Below are 17,997 nucleotides of genomic sequence, written 5' to 3'. Positions count from 1 at the left end.
ATGAACAGGAAGATGGTTGAAGATCTGAAGAGAAAGCTGCTCATGGTTCTTGCTCTCCTCTTGCTGCCCAGCTCAGCACAAACAGGTAAGAAAAACATGAGTGCCTGGCAAGGGATTGAAGGTTTTACAGAGAAGGATCTGAATTCAATTCTCCCTAAACAAGCTGTATGTCAAGAGGTCCTGGCAATTACCTTGTTAGGTTCTGGGGAGAAAAAGTAGTGCAAGAATGGTCCTTTCTTCTCTTATGCTTTGATTCAATCACTCTCAGTGATTTAATTCCATTAACCTGATTTACAAGAATGATCCAGATTTGCCCTGAAGTGTAAGGAAAAGGGACTACTTGGCCTCTGGCAATGGCATCTTTGCCACATTGCTTCAAAAGGTCAGCAAGCGTGATCTGCAGTAGCTGAGAGAAAAATAAACAAATGCCACAATTCCATTTCTTTCTTTAATTGTGGTGTCAATGAGACTGCCTTAGTGGTCACATCTACAGTCCCACATCACCTGCAGCTTCACTGCAGTGCACCTCCTCCCTTACCTTTACTGATGATCCCCTTCATCTTATGCCATTTCTGACACTCACTGTGCTGGCACTGGACCCACTTTTGCTACTTAGACTGGCTCATGACCTACATTTTTTCCAAGCTGATCTCTAAAAATATCTCCTTCTTCCTTGTCAGTGCTCAGGAAGATGGAAACAAACAGTGAGGGACAGTCACATCCTTCTAGGGGAATCTGAGTATTGAATCTCACCCCTTTGTGCTGACCTGTAGGCTTTTTTTTTTTTTTGTCTAGCTGGTGTAAAGTATCTTCTGAGGGAAATTGGAAAGTTGGTTGTTTGATTTAAAAATACATAAATGAATAATTATTTTATCGTATGTCAGATTCAAGGCTGCTTCACCTCCTCCAGTCCAGAAAGGGAAGGTGCATGTAATATTGTCATTGCAGCAGGATGCCACTACACCAGCTCTTAAAGTAGCACTGCTGGTGACACACACTGCTGAACTTTTGTGCTTTCTAAATTTGCTCAGGTGTAGCTCATAGCTGCAGATCAGATGTTTAATTTTTTCTGCCTAGGTCAAAGTGCCTTCCAGCAGCAACCTTTTCCTTCTCATAAAGCATTTTCATCAAGTAAATGAATCAATTGTGAAATTATCAGTGACATAGTTTTTCATCAGCATTCTCATGTTTTATCATCAGCATTCTCATACTTATTTCTGGATTTTTGATGCAATTGTCAGTTAGACTTGTACCTTCTACTAAGCCTACCAGAATTTGAATAGAAATATCCCCATTCAGCGGTGACTACCTGTCAGCAACCATTTTTTAAAAAGATCGAACAGCCACCTCATAAATGTACTTAGTAGCTGGCGTAGGTGGCCAATTTTCTTAAAAAAAACCCAGCAAAATACCACTCACTTCATAGTAAGACAACTCTCAGAAGTCAAAGCTGGTATGATATCCATGGTTATTTTCCCAGACAGAGCTGGAATTCCATCAAAGGACAGAAACAACTTTATCAGTTGGGTAAAGTTTCCAGATTTATCTCATTTTAATTTCTGCTAGATACTTTTAATCTTTATCAATAGAAGTGAAATTGCTACCTTCATTTTCCTGATGAATTAGAATGAGGGGTGGTTTTTTCCCATTGCACAGACCCAGACTAAATGTGCCACTCCCTCCCTCCTGTGCAGGGAATACAGACAGGCTCTCAGAGCATCAATGTGTGGACTTCCAGAGAGCCAACCTCCTACGGGGCAGCAAACTCAAAGTCCAGTTTCTGCTGTTCACTTCCTCGAGCCCCAGCTGTGGAGAACTGATTTCAGCTGATGATGGCATCAAGAACTGCAGCTTCAACAGCAGCCTGGACACCAAAATCATCATCCATGGCTTCAGGTGAGAGAAAGAAGAGCACTGTGAATAGATTTTCACTGGTAAATTAAACACTGCCCGAGCATTCCCAAGCACTGGGTGGGCTGGCATGCAACTGTCCTGCTTGTGTGACCTTCTTGTCTCCCCAGCAGAGTGGCTGCATGAAAAACAACTCTTAAGAGCAGAGACTGGGATTCTCACCCCCAAACTGGACCCAGGAATTTTGTAGGAGGCTGTTGGTGGAAAATGCTGCTGATACCTCACATTACAGCACAATTTGAAGTCCTTTAGTTTGTGACCAGTTGCCTTTTCTTGTGCATGCTTCACACCCTTAGAAGCCTAAAAAATTTAGAAATTAGTATAAATTTCTTTCTTTCTTTTCTTTCTCTTTCTTTCTTTCTTTCTTTCTTTCTCTCTTTCTTTCTTTCTTTCTTTCTCTCTTTCTTTCTTTTTCTTTCTTTTCTCTTTCTTTCTTTCTTTCTTTTCTTTCTTTCTTTCTTTCTCTCTTTCTTTCTTTCTTTCTCTCTTTCTTTCTCCTTTCTTTCTTTCTTTCTTTCTTTCTTCCTTTCTTTCTTCTTTTCTCTTTCTTTCTTTTCTCTTTCTTCTTTTCTTTCTTCCTTTCTTTCTTTTCTTTCTTTCTTTCTTTTTTTTCTTTCTTTCTCCTTTCTTTTTTTTTTCTTTTCTTTTTCTTTCTTTCTCTCTTTCTTCTTTCTTTCTCTCTTTCTTTCTTTTTTTCTTTTCTTTCTTTCTTTTTTTTCTTTCTTTTTTTTTTCTCCTTTCTTTTTTTCCTTTCTTTCTCTTTCTTTTTCTTTCTTTCTTTTTTTCTTTCTCTCTTTCTTTCTTTTCTCTTTCTTTCTTCTTTCTTTTTTTTTTTCTTTTCTCTTTCTTTCTTTCTCTCTTTCTTTTTTTCTCTCTTTCTTTCTTTCTCTCTTTCTTCTTTTCTCTTTCTTTCTTTCTCTTTCTTTCTTTCTTTTCTTTCTTTCTTTCTTTCTTTCTTTCTTTCTTTCTTTCCCTTTCTTTCTTTCTTTCTCCCTTTCTTTCTTTCCTTTCTTTCTTTCTCCCTTTCTCCCTTTCTCTCTCTTCCCACATCATGGATTAATGAGCCATTTAGAACCCCAAGCAGACAGATTATCCTTCTGTTCTTGAAAGTGTTGGGACTGGAGCCAGGTGTTCCTTTTTAACTGCCATCAGTCTGCAAGCTTCTGTGCCATTTTTCAGTCAGGTGTGACCATATAATATTATTTGTTTTGAAGTGCAGAACCCTGAATAGAAGGTGCATAGAAAACCAGGATGAAAGCACAGCAGATGCTGCAGGGTCCTCCCAGAAAACCAGCTGTTGCCTTCAAGAGAGACAGCACATTCTTCACCAGATGGTATTAGGGAAATTGGGCAGAACAGAGCCTCCTTGGTTTTCCTGGAATTCTTTGGTATAGATTCTTATTTTTGATTGTCTAGAGATGAGAAAATGTAGCAATGAAAACCAGGTGATCTGGGCAAGGACTTCCTGCCAGTAGCAGCAGAGAAGGATCCAGGTGTTCCCAGTCACCTCACTTACTCCAGGTGGCCTCTCTGGTGGCTAAATGAAACACAGAGACGGTGAGACCTCAGCCTGAGCCCTGCAAATATTATCTCATTCATTAAAACATCTGGTTCCCCCCCCCAATTCAGAGCATTCTGGAAAGTATTATTACACCTCAAAAAAAAATCCAGATGTGGGAGTCTGGCACCAAAAATAAATTCCAGCCACTGTCTGGCAGCCTCCTCTGAGACATGTGAAGCTCCAGCACCAGAGAACAACACAGTGGCACATACCCTTTTTGGGGAACAGCTAACACCCTTGTCTCTGGTGGCTCCTCAGGGCTTTGGGTACCAAACCTTCCTGGATTGAAGGGCTTGTCCAAGCCATACTGCACACCAGCCAGGTGAATGTGATCGCAGTGGACTGGGTTTATGGGTCTACAGGAGCCTATCCCTCTGCAGTGGAGAATGTCACACAGCTGGCCCTCGCCATCTCACAGTTCATCAGCAAGCTCCTGGTAAGCCACTGTGCATTTCCAGTGCAGGGAAAATGGCCAGGGAGCTGCTCCCAACCTGCTGTATCCAGGAGGTGGACAAGTGGATTTTTTATTCCAGATTTTTCCTTTTTCCCTCTTTCAATCCAGGCTTGACCATGTGTCTTGGTTTGGAAAGACAGGAGTCTGCTAAGGAAGGCAGGAGCCTCCCCTGAAATGGAGAATGTAAACCCTCCCCACCCCTCCGAATTGCTATAATTTTAAATTAAGGGGCTCTCAGGCAGAGATATGCGAGCAGGAAATAACAGTCCTTTAATAGGGAGAGAAAAAAAACCATAAACAATACAGTCCACTGGAACAACACTGACAGAGTCAGAACCCAACCTGACACCCTGTTGGTCAGGGTGTTGGTGGCAGTCCAATTGGAAATGTGGCTGCAGTCCTCCTGAAGTATCAGGTGTGGTTCTGTTGGAGCAAGGGGAATCTGTAGAGAAGGATGTATTCTTCCTTCGAAGATCCAGTGGAAGAAGAGGCAGCTGCTTTTCCTCTGGGGAATCCCATGGAGAAAAGCCCTGCTGGTGTTCCAGAATCTCAGAACTATATCTGGGTAGCAATGCTTGGCTCCTCCCTCTGGGCAGAGCATCTCACAATGGGATGTTACAGTTCTTATCAGTCATGCACTGATGTTCAACAGTCTGTTATCAGCAGAGGTCCCCTCCCGAGGGAGGTGTGAATGTGGTCACTCAAAGAGAGAGATAAGGCAAACTGCCCACTTGACAAAAGATAATCTGCCATACAGATGGTAATAGAAAACATCTTGCATTGCAATCTGGAACACCATGCCACCATTTTTCTTCTTCCCTTGGAGTTTTGACATTTTCTGGAAAAAATCCCAGTTGTCAGCTGCCTCTTCAGTTCAGAACAAACCTAAAGTCTGCCTTGTGTCTTCTCAGATCCATATTCACCGGATAGTCTTCTTCTGCTGCTGAGAAATGTTGTCCAGGAAGCTAGAGGGAGTGAGATTTGAGGCTATATTATATTTGCTCTGGGCTTCAGATAGACTTCCCAGTATGTGGAAATACCCAGATGTGTCCCATTCTGTTCATGCCAAGCACAGCTGAACAAGACTTCTGCAATCAGGGGGATGAAGCCTTGTGTTAACCAGCTACATGTAAACCCTCCATGAAATGTTTGCGGTGCTGACCAACCTGTTTTGGGCTGGGTTTGCATCTGTGGACCTGAAGAAAGGCCCTGAAAAACAGGAAGTGCAATCCATCATTTCCTCAAGTATTTAGTTTCCCACTGTACACCTCAAAAGCAATCCTACATTAGGAGAGTTACAGAGCTGCTGTGTGGGCTGGGACAGGGTATTTCACCTTTCTGCTACAGAAAGAGTAATTTGTGTTATTGTCACCCTGCAGGCCCTGGGAGTCTCAGGGACATCTATCCACATAATTGGGGTGAGCCTGGGAGCACATGTCGGGGGCCTGGTGGGGCACTTCCACGGCGGCCGCCTGGGACGGATAACAGGTATCCCCACTCTGAGTCTGGGGCCCTCACCTGTCCTTCAGGAGAGAGAATGCAAGAGCAAGAAAGGGGAGTCATTCAGAGTGGTCTTTTCATTTCATAAGGGCTCACTAGATCCAAGCTTATGGGCTTCTCCCTAGGTTCTGACAGCGCCTTTCCAACATCAGTCCCATCCATGCTGCCAAAAGAACACAAGTATTTGCAAAAAGGTGCTTCCACCTCTGCTACACTCCTCAAATTGGTGCCAGCTTAGCATTGGTACAAGCCCTCATTACTAGTGAAAACCCACAACACCCAGAAGCCTTGCTTCCGAATTATAGCACGCACATGTGGTTCTTAGAATTAAAGCCTACAATGCAGTTGTGGGGGGAGCAGCAGGAGTGAGCCGGTCTGCAAGAAAACGTGAGCTGAGAGCCAAGGGGACAGTAAGGTGGGCAGTGGCCTCACAGACAAGGGATGGATGAGTCCTACTGTGTCTGGGCAGGAGAGCAGAGCAGGTGCAGTGACAGGAACCAGGGTCATGCACAGTCTAGTTTGTAGTGATAAGGCAAGCCCAAGACCAAGCTGGGAAGTCAAGTCAGGACCAAGGCTGACCAACAAGGCAAAGGCCAGGACATGGCATCCCTACCACACGGCTCAGGCAAGGAACAAATGCAAGAAGAGCCTGAGCCAACATTGGGAGGACCCAGATGAGGCTCCTTGCTGTTCTCCCCCACGAGCTGGCTGTTTTCACAGTAGGCTGGTCTAATGCCACCCAAACAGAGTGTGTACCAAACAGAGCTGACCTTAAACACAGCCAGAGGTATGAGGAAGAGACTCCACTGGGGGAATTGCAGAGCAAAATGGTTATAGGCTGATCCTGTCACTTAGAGGTTTTGGTGTACTCAGGACCTGTTCAGCCTTTAGGTGTGAATCATGAATAAAGTCACAGAATCATTTAGGTAAGAAGAAACTTTGGAAGGTCTCTCTAGTCCACACACCACCACCACCACCACCCCCCTCCTCAAAGTGGGGTTGCATTGTATGTCATATCAGACTGTCAAGGGTTTTACTAAATTCTGGGAATGACCAACAGAGGTTCATTTTGATAGGAGGGGAATGCCACTATGAAGGAACAGACAAAGTCTCCAGCAGTGTGGCCTAAATTCCTGCTGCCTCAGCCCATGCTGGTCTGTCTCACAGAGGTATCCTCACGAAGGGTCTCACTCCACTCTTGGCTGGGCAGTCCAGAGAAATGTTGGTTCAGTTTTCACAGCTACCCATGCTGCATGAAATATGGGCTTTTCTTAACAGGAAGTAAATTTCATGTTGAGCCCTTGTTAAAGCTGTGGATCAAACTTTACATTAGGAGAAATTTAGAGCAGCCTCTGTTCTGCACTAGAATTTTATGATCAGTGGTGTCTTCAGATGAGCAGAAGCAGACACATTTCCATGAAACCACAGTAATAAACTTCATAGTCAAGCACTCTTCCTCTATATGTTGTCCACATGTAATAGAAGCTTTGTAGATTTATTTATTCCATTTTTAACTCTGCTCGAATACGATCCCTTTTCCACATTCCTGTTTATCCTGTGATTTCATAGGCACACTGGGCATTGCAGATTCCAGTTCAGATTTAGGATCCTGAAGACAGGTTGGCTTAGACCCAAGATATGCCTGATCTCATCTCCTGCCTCCTCACAAATTCCTCACACAGGAATTTGACCCCAGAGCCACAATTTGCTGGAGTGTATGTTCGTATTAGGTTTCTGTCTCCTCACTAAGAATTTTATGCCATACTAAATAACAATTTTCAGTATCTTTTAAAGCTTTTAACTACAACTTGGTCTGTGGAAGTGGGTGGGGAACCTCTCAGCTTTTTGTGCATATCAAGGGTAAAGAACATTAAAGTCTTATTTTTAGCTTTTATTTACAGAAAGAACAGAAAAGAAGGGTTTTTTCCTTCTTTTTCTCCTTCCCTCTTTTCCCCTCACAAATGCAGACATGCCCATTTGTATATTGTTGATACTGCCTTCTCCATGGAGAATTAATGAGAGTGAGTCCACAGCTGTGAAACCAGCCAGCTCCAAGGTTAATGGCACAAGGAGCAGACCTGCTTCCTAAACTACTGTTGCCTGGGGAGTGAAAAAAAGTCTTGTGAGGTTACTTTTCTATAAAATGAGAACAGGATAAACCTCAGGAAAAAACCCCAAAATCTGCTTCTTGGTATTGCCAAGGATACTTTTCTGTGTTCCTTTGAGTCCACAGAAGTTGCTCTAGGAGCAAGTTTTAGGCAAAAATGTAGATGATTGCTAAAGACTCAGTTTTATTTGTGGGGAAAGAACTCAGAAGCCTCTTTGGTTTAAAATTGTTAGGTAGTATGAAATTTCTCTAATTCCTGAGTTGGCTAATGCCTGGGGTGCTGAATTCACTGCTGATCTGCAGTGACATTTCTCAGACTGTAGTGCTAATACGCACGACAGCACAATTTGGGAAGGCATTAAAAAGTTTGATTCTTTTTCACCAAAACTCCAAGAAGCACTATGCACCCACTCTGTTAGAGCTATTTAAGGCTCAGTCATGGCTTTACAGCATAAAACCTTTAGTTAAAACACTGCCAAAGGGTGTGGAACAGTGGGAACAATGCAAGGAAGCTGTAGTGGAGGTTGCTTCTAGCAGAAACTATTCTGGAGCTTAATTGCTGAGACCTGGGAATAATTTATTATATCTGCCTAGCACTATTTTTAAAGTTTTAGATAAAATAACTGGTCCAGAAAGAGAAGGGCTGAAGAGTACTTGTTGAGGTGTTTCATTTTGTTACAGCCCTGGATCCTGCAGGCCCTAAGTACACCAGCGCCAGCCCCGAAGAACGCCTGGATCCTGGGGATGCCCTCTTCGTGGAAGCCATTCACACTGATGCTGACAGTAAGCTCGCTTCCCTCCTCCTCAGCCTGCCCTTCTGTCCCTCCTGACATCATTGTTGCTAAGGCGTCTGTAGGTCATTGTCCCTCTTTTTGCCAAACTGCTATGAGTTCAAGTTCAGTCTTGAGGAAGAGTCTTGTTAAGAAAGGTTTTGATGATGAATTCGTACCCCAGAGCACTTCAAACAACAGACAGGCAGAGTTTGCTACAGCAGAGTGAGTTTATGCAGAACCACCTCGGCATGACTTTTACTGCCTGAAGGGAATTTATAGGTCTAGCCTCACTTTGTTTTTTCCTGGCTGATGCAAGAAAGGTGCCACCCAGGGTGCTGTTGGAAAGTGACAGAGTCAAACCAAAAGCTGGTGCAACAACAGAGTAACTTCTCTAAAGCACTGAGGATCTGCATAGGCAGAACGTGTGCTAAAGAATAACGTGGTGCCTTTGAGTCACACCTTTTGCCTGGAGACCACGAAAACCTCTACCAACACAACTCTCAATTATCCTTCACAATCCCACATTAAGGCTGGGGTCAGTTTAGTTCTCCTTTACATAGAATCAAGAACTAGAGTTGCTGAGCTGGTGGTTAAGACACGGTTTCCAGTCATTTTGATGGCAGGGCCGGAGCATTTTCTGCTCCATGCATCAAACCTGCACATGTAGAAGCAGGAAATCTGGCCTTGATGTCTCCAGTGTTAGGGCTGGCTCCAATACTACTAATGCTCAAGCAGTTATTGGGACCTGTCACCAACATGTAGGGTAAAGCCTACAGAAGAGCCAAGACTGAGAATGAAGTGGCATTTCCCCTCCTTTCAGATTTCGGGATCCGGATTCCTGTAGGCCACATCGATTACTTTGTCAACGGAGGCAAAGATCAGCCAGGATGCCCCCGATTCATCTCTGCAGGTAAGAACACTCTCTGGCCAAGCAGAGAGCTTTCATGGCCATTTAGCAGACTCTGAAAATGCTGTTTGGCAAGCAGCTCTTGCTACAGCCAGGGCAGTCAGCAGAGCGAGACAAACATATTCACAGCCCACATCTCTTCTCAGCAGTACAAGAAGCAAGTGACATTAAAATCACATACAGATCAAGTGTCTTGGCAGCACCACTGTCAAGAGATGTCATTTTGGTGATGCTTCTCTGTGACACAAAACTCTAGCTTCAGTAAAAATGACACTTTGCTAGAAAGGCTCTTAGGTAGCACTAGCAAAAGCTGCTTTTTGTTTTCATGCTGGAAGTTGTGTCTACTTAGAGAGACAGTTTGTACAATTACTGTCCTTTTCTTCTAGAGAAGAGGACTTTCCACAGTAAACAGTGTGAACTCATTAACATTCAAATATGTTCTGTATGAGTCAGCTGCATTGAGGGTCGGCTTTCCTGAGACACCTATGGTACCTCATTTCCCATAGCTGGGGTTTCCGTGCAGGTGGGAGTCAAAGCTCCTGCACCCCCTTACAGAGAGCTTATTAATGGCCTGATTGATGGGACACTGACAGAAACATGACAGCCCTGTGGTCCCTCTCTTCCAAAGGACTCACTCTTAGAGACAAAAACACTTCTAACTTCCTGCAGAACTTTTCTTGCAGTGGGATCTGGGCTTGCAGCCACGGAAATGCCCTGCAAAATGTTATTAATGGGAAGGTCATCACTGCAGTAACAGTGTTCCTTCACTCCCAGCTCCTTGGGAATGAGCAAAAAGCCTGAAGCTGACAGGAAGACTCATGGCTGCTTTTCTCTGGTTGATGTTTTCCTTGCAGGCTATAAATTCCTGATCTGCGATCACATGAGGGCTGTGCATCTCTACATCAGTGCCCTGAGCCACTCCTGTCCCATCATGGGCTTCCCCTGTGAAAGTCATCAAGATTTTCTAAATGGTCATTGCCTGGACTGTGCAAAACCCTTCCTGTCCTCCTGCCCCAGAATAGGTACAGTACCAGCATGAGACCTGCCTGGAGCAGATGGCAATACATTCCTGATGGTGTCAGTGCAGAGCACAGGCTGTAGTCCAGATTTCTCTGAGCAGGATTTGCTTTGGATCTGTTTGGGAAGAGTGACAAGCTGTTTCGTTTTCAGGCTTCTGTAGATACAATGTGAAAACTCATATATTAACCAGGGTAGAACAGCAAAATCTTGAACATTTCTGATCTTTAAACTTTTCCTAGATATATGTTGAAAGAGAGTTTCCAGAGTTGCCATCCAGGATCAGTAGGCAATCAGCTCAAAAAAATGTCTTGTTTAGCGAGGCAGCTGGAAATTTTAGTTCAAGCCTGAAGTTCCAGCCTTCTACACCACTCAGTGTTGCTGAGTCACCTCCTTTTCATAAATTTCTGCCACGGTCACCCCAAAGATGAACTCTTTGGACTGGAAGAAGGTAGTAGGCGCCTCTTTTAGGCTTCTGAAGCTGGGCTGTGGCATGAAAGTGTTCTCTGCTGCTATTTGCAGTGTGGTACCAGAGGAACATAAAGAGAGGCCTTTTTTGGTATAGGTTCTCTCAGATCAGCAAAATGGTTCTCTCACCAAACCATTTTGCCAGCGATTCAATGACGCAAGCCACAAGTTATGGTGGTTTCCTCATTTGACCAAGGAATTCCATTTCCCTTTTGTTTGCACTGTCATTTACATCTGCACCAGGTTTCCCGACTTGGTAGTCCTTAGTCTTGCTCATTTTGCACAGATGCAGCTGACAGCACAGTTTGTTGGCAGAGGAATGACAAGAAAGCCACCAAGAGGTTCTCTGGGGATGATTACCTGGGGTAGCCAGAGGAGGTTTTCTGAGGGAATGTTAACCGGTCAGACACCACAAACTTGTACTTGTTCTGATTTGTACTGGTCTAAGAAAGGGACCTGTTCTCCAAGACAGGGGAGTCAGGCACGGTGAAAAGGAGGTGACTGATATATATTATATTTCTGTTATATGTCTTACTTATATTTCTGTTCTGTCATTCATGGCTTTCCCTGCACGGACTTTATTTCCCCCTGCAGGCCTGCTGGAGCAGGCAGGTGTCAACATGAGCAGGCTGCCCCAGGAAGTGAAAGTTTTTTTAATGACCAGTCCTTCAGCCCCATTCTGTGGTAAGTGGCATGAGAGGAAAAGGAGCCAGAGCGTTTTGGCCAATGAAGCAGATCCTCTGAGGAGCCCAGGTAGTTACAGCACACTGCCCCATCAGAGTCAGCTGCTGTGGGCAATGGGGTCTGAGACACACCACTGAAGAGCAATAACCCTGCACATCTTCTCCATAAAGCCCTTTCCAACAGATTTGTTAGTGTGGGCACAGGCCTGAGCTAACACAGCCATGTGTGTTTCAGGGCTGGAGTACAAGGCATTGAAAATGCCTGTCTGTTCACACTGGGCTATACAGACATGCCCTCTGTGCCTCACACAGCACAGAGACTTGATTCTTTCTTATGTCTGTTCAATCTTTTCTGCTGGTGGGGCCAGGGAATGAGTGCTAGAGCCCCTCTTCTGTCGTGGGCAGGTCCCACAGATAGTACACGTCCTCACACCCACACTCTTTTCTTCTTGCTCAGTCCACCACAGCCTGGTTGAGTTCCAGCTGCAGAAGAAAAGAAACAGAGTCACCATCATTGAGATTGGTTTCAGCAGCAACAGCACCAAGGACACAGCAAAGATCATCATGTGAGTGACAGTGCTTGCTTCTGGCCTGTTTTTTCCCAGCTCCATGAGTAAGGATGTTTTATCCTAGTCCAGGAAAAGCACAACAACAGTGTATTTCCCTAAGTGATGAACCACAACCTTGTTTCTTGAGTCCCACCCCATTTTCCTTTAATGCCTTGAAGAATCAGGCATGTGCTACCATTACTCAGTAACCCTGACTGGGTCTGTATCTTTCCCAAGTGCACAAAGCAGTAGGAACAGCTTGGGAGCCCCAGATTTGCATCCTTTTGTGTGGCTACACTGGTTCCTTTTCCACACCATACCCTGACCTGGCTCCACTCCAAACTGCAGTCACTGTCAGGTAGTTATTAGCCCTGCCTGGCAGACAGGGGGGGCTTACAGCAGGACCCCAACCCACCAGAGGCTCCAGAGGGATGGACTTGGTGGCTTAGACATTTCTCTTGATGCCCAAGAGGGCAGCAGTTGCAAAGAGGAGACAAGTGCACAGCATAGTCAGAAATGTGTCAGGACTTGTTGCCTCTGCAGGAAGGGAGCAATGCTCTCACTCCCATTGCAGGCAAAAGCAAGGGGCAGGGGACCAAGATCCACTGTGTAGACAGAAAGATGCCTCTCGAAAGCACCACCCTCCACCAGACTGTGTCTGAATTAAAAGATCAGACTCCACAGCTTCCACAGCTCTTGCCACCAGGGGATCTTCCCACCACAACAAGTTCCCCAGAGTCTTCCTCACTTCTTCCTACTCCTTGCCCATTGCTCTGGACTGGGAACCATAATGCAGCTAACACATGCTGCTGGCTGCCGCAGGAAGCAGGACAGCAGCCTGATAAAGAGTCCCAGCCAGCTCTCCCAGGATCATAGGGGTTCCAGTGCTGGCTCCCACACAGTCCTTACTGCTAAGCCAAAATATTGTGACCTGGAGCTAACGGTGTTGCTGATTCAGTCATGGGCACCAGGAGGCAGGGGGAGAAATGGGGAAGGGGAAGCCACACTCCAGGGTACTTTCCAGAGTGACGCAGATGCTTGGTCACAGATTTCCAGCCAGGCACCAGAATTTGGGTTTGTACTCCAGCCTGGTGGAGCTCAGTCTGTTCAACTCCTCCTGGTTTGGAAGCCAAATCTGCTTTTTCCACAGATGCAGGAGGGAAGAAATAGTAGTGCCCAGGTCAGAGCAGGACCCGTGCGGCGCTCCCACTGGCAGCTGTCGGACACTAGGTTTGGTGGGAGTCCAGCAGGAGGCATGTGAGCGCTGGAGGGAAAGGAAGTGAGCCAGGCAGGCAATCCCGAGGCTTTGCTGTACCCTCCAGTTTAATGAGACAGTGGAGTTGGAGCAGGGTAACCGAGCCAGAGATGCCCTGCGGGGGGGAGCAGCAGCTGTGTTTCTCTTAAATGCCTTTCTTAGAAGCACAAGGCTAAACTGAAAAATTTGCTTACAGCTATAAACCTACAGATTTGGGAGTATAAATTTGAAGATAACCTTTTTATTTCCCACTAGTAGCAAAGGGCAAATTTCCCTGCTGTAGGCAAAGCTCAGCCTTCCAGTGCAGTCAAGCTCAGAGTATCAAATGGGCATCTAAACATAGATCCTCACATCACAGTTGAGACACTGATCGATCAGTGACTTATCTCAGATGATCTGTCATGTATATCATGCTGCAGTTTCCCAGAAGTGCAGAGGGGCTTACATGGGAGTGTTCAGCTAAAGGACTCACATGGTTGTGTCTTGCCTCAAACTGCCCTTCTCGTCTCCTCTCCCAAATACCCATTCCAATCTTACTTCTCCCCACATGTTACTCAGAATGCCCCAAGAGACATGTCCCCAAGCTTCAGTAGCTGACAGGGATGGGCCTGATGAGTGAGGAGTTTGTTACACACGACACTTCCCAGCTGCACTGCTGTGTGCTTACACATCACATGACATCATCCCCCATATCCAAGAAAACATACCTCTGAAGCCAGCCAAGTCTCATAAATCCATCCAAACGTTGTGCAGGATTGGACCAAGTGTCAGTCCCAGAAGTGGCTCTTCCAACATGGTTAACTGTACTGCATTCCTCCGACATGGACAACGTGCCATAGAGAGATGGCCTCCATTTGCTATCCATTATTTACTTTTATAACCACAATTTTGCCATGCTTCTTATTTTTAGCAGCTTCAAGCCAGACACAGACGCACAAAAGCCAGCAACTACTGTTGCAGTCTAAGGGAGGGACTGGGTGTGCTGGTGTGAATGCTGCTGTCAGCCCGTGCCTGAGAGTTACTTTGGTTAGCAGAATTGTAGGCTCTTCCTGACCCTTTTGTCACCTCTCCCCTTTCCCTGCCATCATGTTTCTGATCAGACAGTCACCCAGGTGGTTCTGGGACTGTGCCAAGCCAGCTGCACACGTCATTCTTCATGAGCACAAGGAAATCAATGATCTCCATGCTCCAGGAGGTGCCAAACAGATCAACTGCAAGGCTCCCTGCATGGACTCCATAGAAGGGACTTAGAATACCTGGGCAGCACAGATCTGTGGCACACAACTCACTGGGCTCTGGCCACTGGCTCATTACCACACCTCTGTCACTTCTCAGTTCACATTGCCTGGGTAAGAGCATAGGGATGGACAAAGGTCCCTCTATCCAAGCATCCCACCTTCAACATGATCAAAAGCAAGTAGCTACAGAAGAGTATAAAAAATATCTCTTTGCAAGTATGTAGCAATACTTCTCCAAAGAGTTTCCCTGTGTCTAGTTACATCTCAGGGACTTTCAGAGCCAAAGATGAGATCATTATCCCTACTAGCTTTTGTATTCCATAAACCTGTCCAGTCCCCCTCCCTTGACTTGTACAGCCATATGAACTTCCTGGCATTCACAACATCCCAAAGCAAGGATTTTAACAGCTGGAAAGGAGTGGTACTCTGTGCAGTGGGCATTCTTTTTGAGCCTGACGCCTCTTAGCTTTCTTTGAGGACCCCAGTTTGTGTACTGATCCCCACTGAGCCCTATCCATGCCATTCATCATTTCATAGACGTTGACTTATCTACTACTTACCTCTCTGTGGCAAGCTGAGCAGTGTTTCAATCAATATGCAACAGTAAGAAGAGTTGGTGATGGAAGGAAGGCTATTTATACAGGAATATTCCTGAATATTCCTGAGATAAAACATGGAGAGACAGCCTGTAAAACACTCATGCAATGCCTTGTTTTGACAGACGAGTCTTCTCACTCCATTTTGTTATGTGAGGGCTTCACAACAACACTGCAGATTTCCCCAGTGTTTCCATGGATATGCACTGTATCTGCAGGTTGGCTGAACACATCCCTCACATCTCTCATCCTGCCTTGCAGACCCAAGGACCAGGAGACAGGCAAACGGCTGCTGGCCCACCAAGTTCCCCTCTGCCAGATAAACACTGTGACCCTGAAGTATATCCCCAGGAATCATTTTTGGAGCAAGGATGAGCCATCCATTGTTGGCAAGTTCTGTGTAGCACCACTGCCTCTCAATAGCAGGTAAGCCTCAGGAATGTTGTGCAGGGATGCACTGAGCCTGTGGACACAGCCTGTGGTTTGTTTTGCATTTTTCTTCCTGTTTAGGGAAACACTTAAAGAGGTCTTTTCCATCACCTCTGTATCCCCATATAACTCATTTCGTACTTGTGAAAGAGAAAAGCTACAAAGGTAGTTGTCCAGGAGTTTTTAAAAATTCTTCCCCCAGGATAAAATTGTTGCGCCATGGAAGGAATAGGGCTGCAACTCACATCACCTTGAAGATACTTAAGTCACAAACCATGGCAAAAGTTTGTACTAACTAGAATTTATTCTTTTGTCCTTGTTTGCCCTCTCCATCTTCCCCTGTCTAAACTAGGGGGCTCCCATCTGAAACATGACAGGTAAACATTTTTCAGTATGAGACAACAGAAGACCAATAATATATTTCTGTGTCTTATACAGAAAGGTTTATAAAGCTCTAAGGCTATAGACAACCATTTTGGCATTTTCTAGGTCAGACATGTTAGAGAATATACCTTCAGCCATAGTTACCTTTCCCAGAGTAAAAGCAGCCAAGTCCTTCTCATCTTGAGAGAGATAATTGTCTTCTCCATAATAAAACATTCTTGACAGGAGTTTTGCAGATCCAAAGTTCTTGCAGGCAGGACAAAACAGCTGGGTTTATACTGACACATTCAATTGTCCATCCACATTATTTCTGAAATTCTAGCTCAAGGCTGAAGCAAGCTAGTGGATACTTCAAAGCAGGTTTGAATTCTGTTTTGATGGACAGTAAGGACGCTGAAGTTCTAGTATGTATGTATGTATGTATGTATCTATCTATCTATCTATCTAATCTCCAGTAGTCTCAGACAGGGGAAGAAAAAAGGCAATCCTATATAAATACCAGGTACTCCCTTGAGTATAAGGACTATTCCTTACAAGCATCTTTTGCACTCCAGAGTTGGGATGGATGTGTTTCTATCACTTATGAATGGGACAGCAAGGGATGTTGCCTGAAAGAGGTGCTAACCTGCATCCCTGGAAGCACTGGACTTGGCTTTGGTACAGATAGAAATCTGTAGAGTTGCACAGGCTCACAACTGTGCTCCTGTCACTATGCTGGGAGCATTCAGAGCAGCAGTGGTGCTGCTCAGGTCAAGGGAAAGGTGAAGGACACAAGCCCATGCACATCCTTCCAGCCAGTTCATCCCAGCCAGAGCATAGCATCCCATTCCCTATCCTTTGCAAAGCAGTTCAGAGTACAGCACTTTGCTTGCTTCTGTGTTAGGATAGGAACCTGTGCCTGCCAATGCCCAGCCTGACCTCTCTGTGCTCTTCCCACAGCAGGACAATGTCATGTCTGCCCTGGAGCCTCACCCTCCCCAGCAAAACAGACATCTCCTATGACCTGCCTGCTGCTTGTGCCTAGCTCTGCCTTCAGGACACACAGAACCAGAAAGATGTCCTAAACCTATTGCTGCTCTCTTCTCCCAGATGATACTTTCACCATAAAACTGGATGGGTTTTTTACTCCCTGCATTAGGGACAAGATGTCAAGGAAAACAAGTGCATGGCAGATTGACAAATACAAGGTTAACTGGTTACAGCAAAATCTTCCAGTTAAAAGACTGGATTGACACTTTTGTCTCACAGGTTCTGTATCCAGCTCTCAAAGTGAGACAGGAAAGTCATTTAATCTCGAGGCTTGAATCTGTATGAAAGAATGAGTGGATAATATAATTCTTTTTATAGTGGGAGTATTAGTATAATTCATTAGTGGTTTATATATAAACTGTTATGTAATCTTCATATTAAAGGTGAGAGCTGTTATTTTTCCTCAGCAAGAGGAAACTGTGTGGTCCAAGTTTGGCACATGAAGGAGCCATTCTTAGCCAGAGCTCCAATGAGAAACTCACTAGTCCCATCTACAAGCTGCTTTCAGAGGGAGACCCTATTGATTTCACAGCACATAAATCTCTCTGAAGCTCACATGAAGTGAAGCAGGCACCAGGAGTAGCACAGAGCTCTCACATCCCATTTTGCACTGCTTTCACCATCTGCCCAGAATAGAAGGTAGTAGAAGAATGGAGCACTGTAGCCACACGGCCACCTACCACAAATTAATCCCAGGAACTCAGCACAGCCGTTCAGACCTGAAAAAGTAGTAGAAGTCTGGAAATAATTGGTGAAAGATTACAGTGGGATGCATGACCACAGAAACAACACACCCACACCTTTTCCACACCATGATATGTATACAAATTAAAGAGGTGACAAGTCTTTCATCATTTCTGCCCACAAATCACATCTTCTGTTGACCATTTTCTCTGGTTCCCTGTACTGGCTTCACTGAGTTGATAGAAAAGTGCACTAGGAATTCCATGACCAGGGGTAAGGGACATGCTAAAAGCATTGAAGAATTGTCTCAAGTCATTTGCCATGAGCTGTCACTCCTGCTCCACTAGACAGTGTCACAGCAGGATTAGCTCCTGCTTTCAGTTCACATCCAGGATTTTGGGCCCTGCCTTATGACTGTTTGGAAGGACAGCTAACAAACACCATCTCCAACAC

General features: G+C 45.1%; 1 protein-coding gene across 1 annotated transcript; it reads left to right on the top strand.

Annotated features, from left to right (window-relative positions):
* PLA1A (phospholipase A1 member A) lies at positions 1-16,855 on the top strand. The gene is made up of 11 exons (XM_030954233.1): positions 1-85; positions 1,695-1,896; positions 3,731-3,908; positions 5,306-5,414; positions 8,215-8,316; positions 9,127-9,216; positions 10,068-10,235; positions 11,293-11,382; positions 11,839-11,947; positions 15,280-15,444; positions 16,771-16,855. Exons 1-11 carry the CDS (start codon positions 1-3, stop codon positions 16,853-16,855), a joined length of 1,383 nt encoding a protein of 460 aa, XP_030810093.1.
* The last annotated feature ends 1,142 nt before the right edge of the window (positions 16,856-17,997 follow it).

The sequence above is a fragment of the Camarhynchus parvulus genome, chromosome 1, assembly GCF_901933205.1.
Source record: "Camarhynchus parvulus chromosome 1, STF_HiC, whole genome shotgun sequence".
Lineage (NCBI taxonomy): Eukaryota > Metazoa > Chordata > Aves > Passeriformes > Thraupidae > Camarhynchus > Camarhynchus parvulus.
The sequence above is the reverse complement of the archived record's forward strand: the minus strand, read 5'-3'. Positions and strand labels throughout refer to the sequence as shown.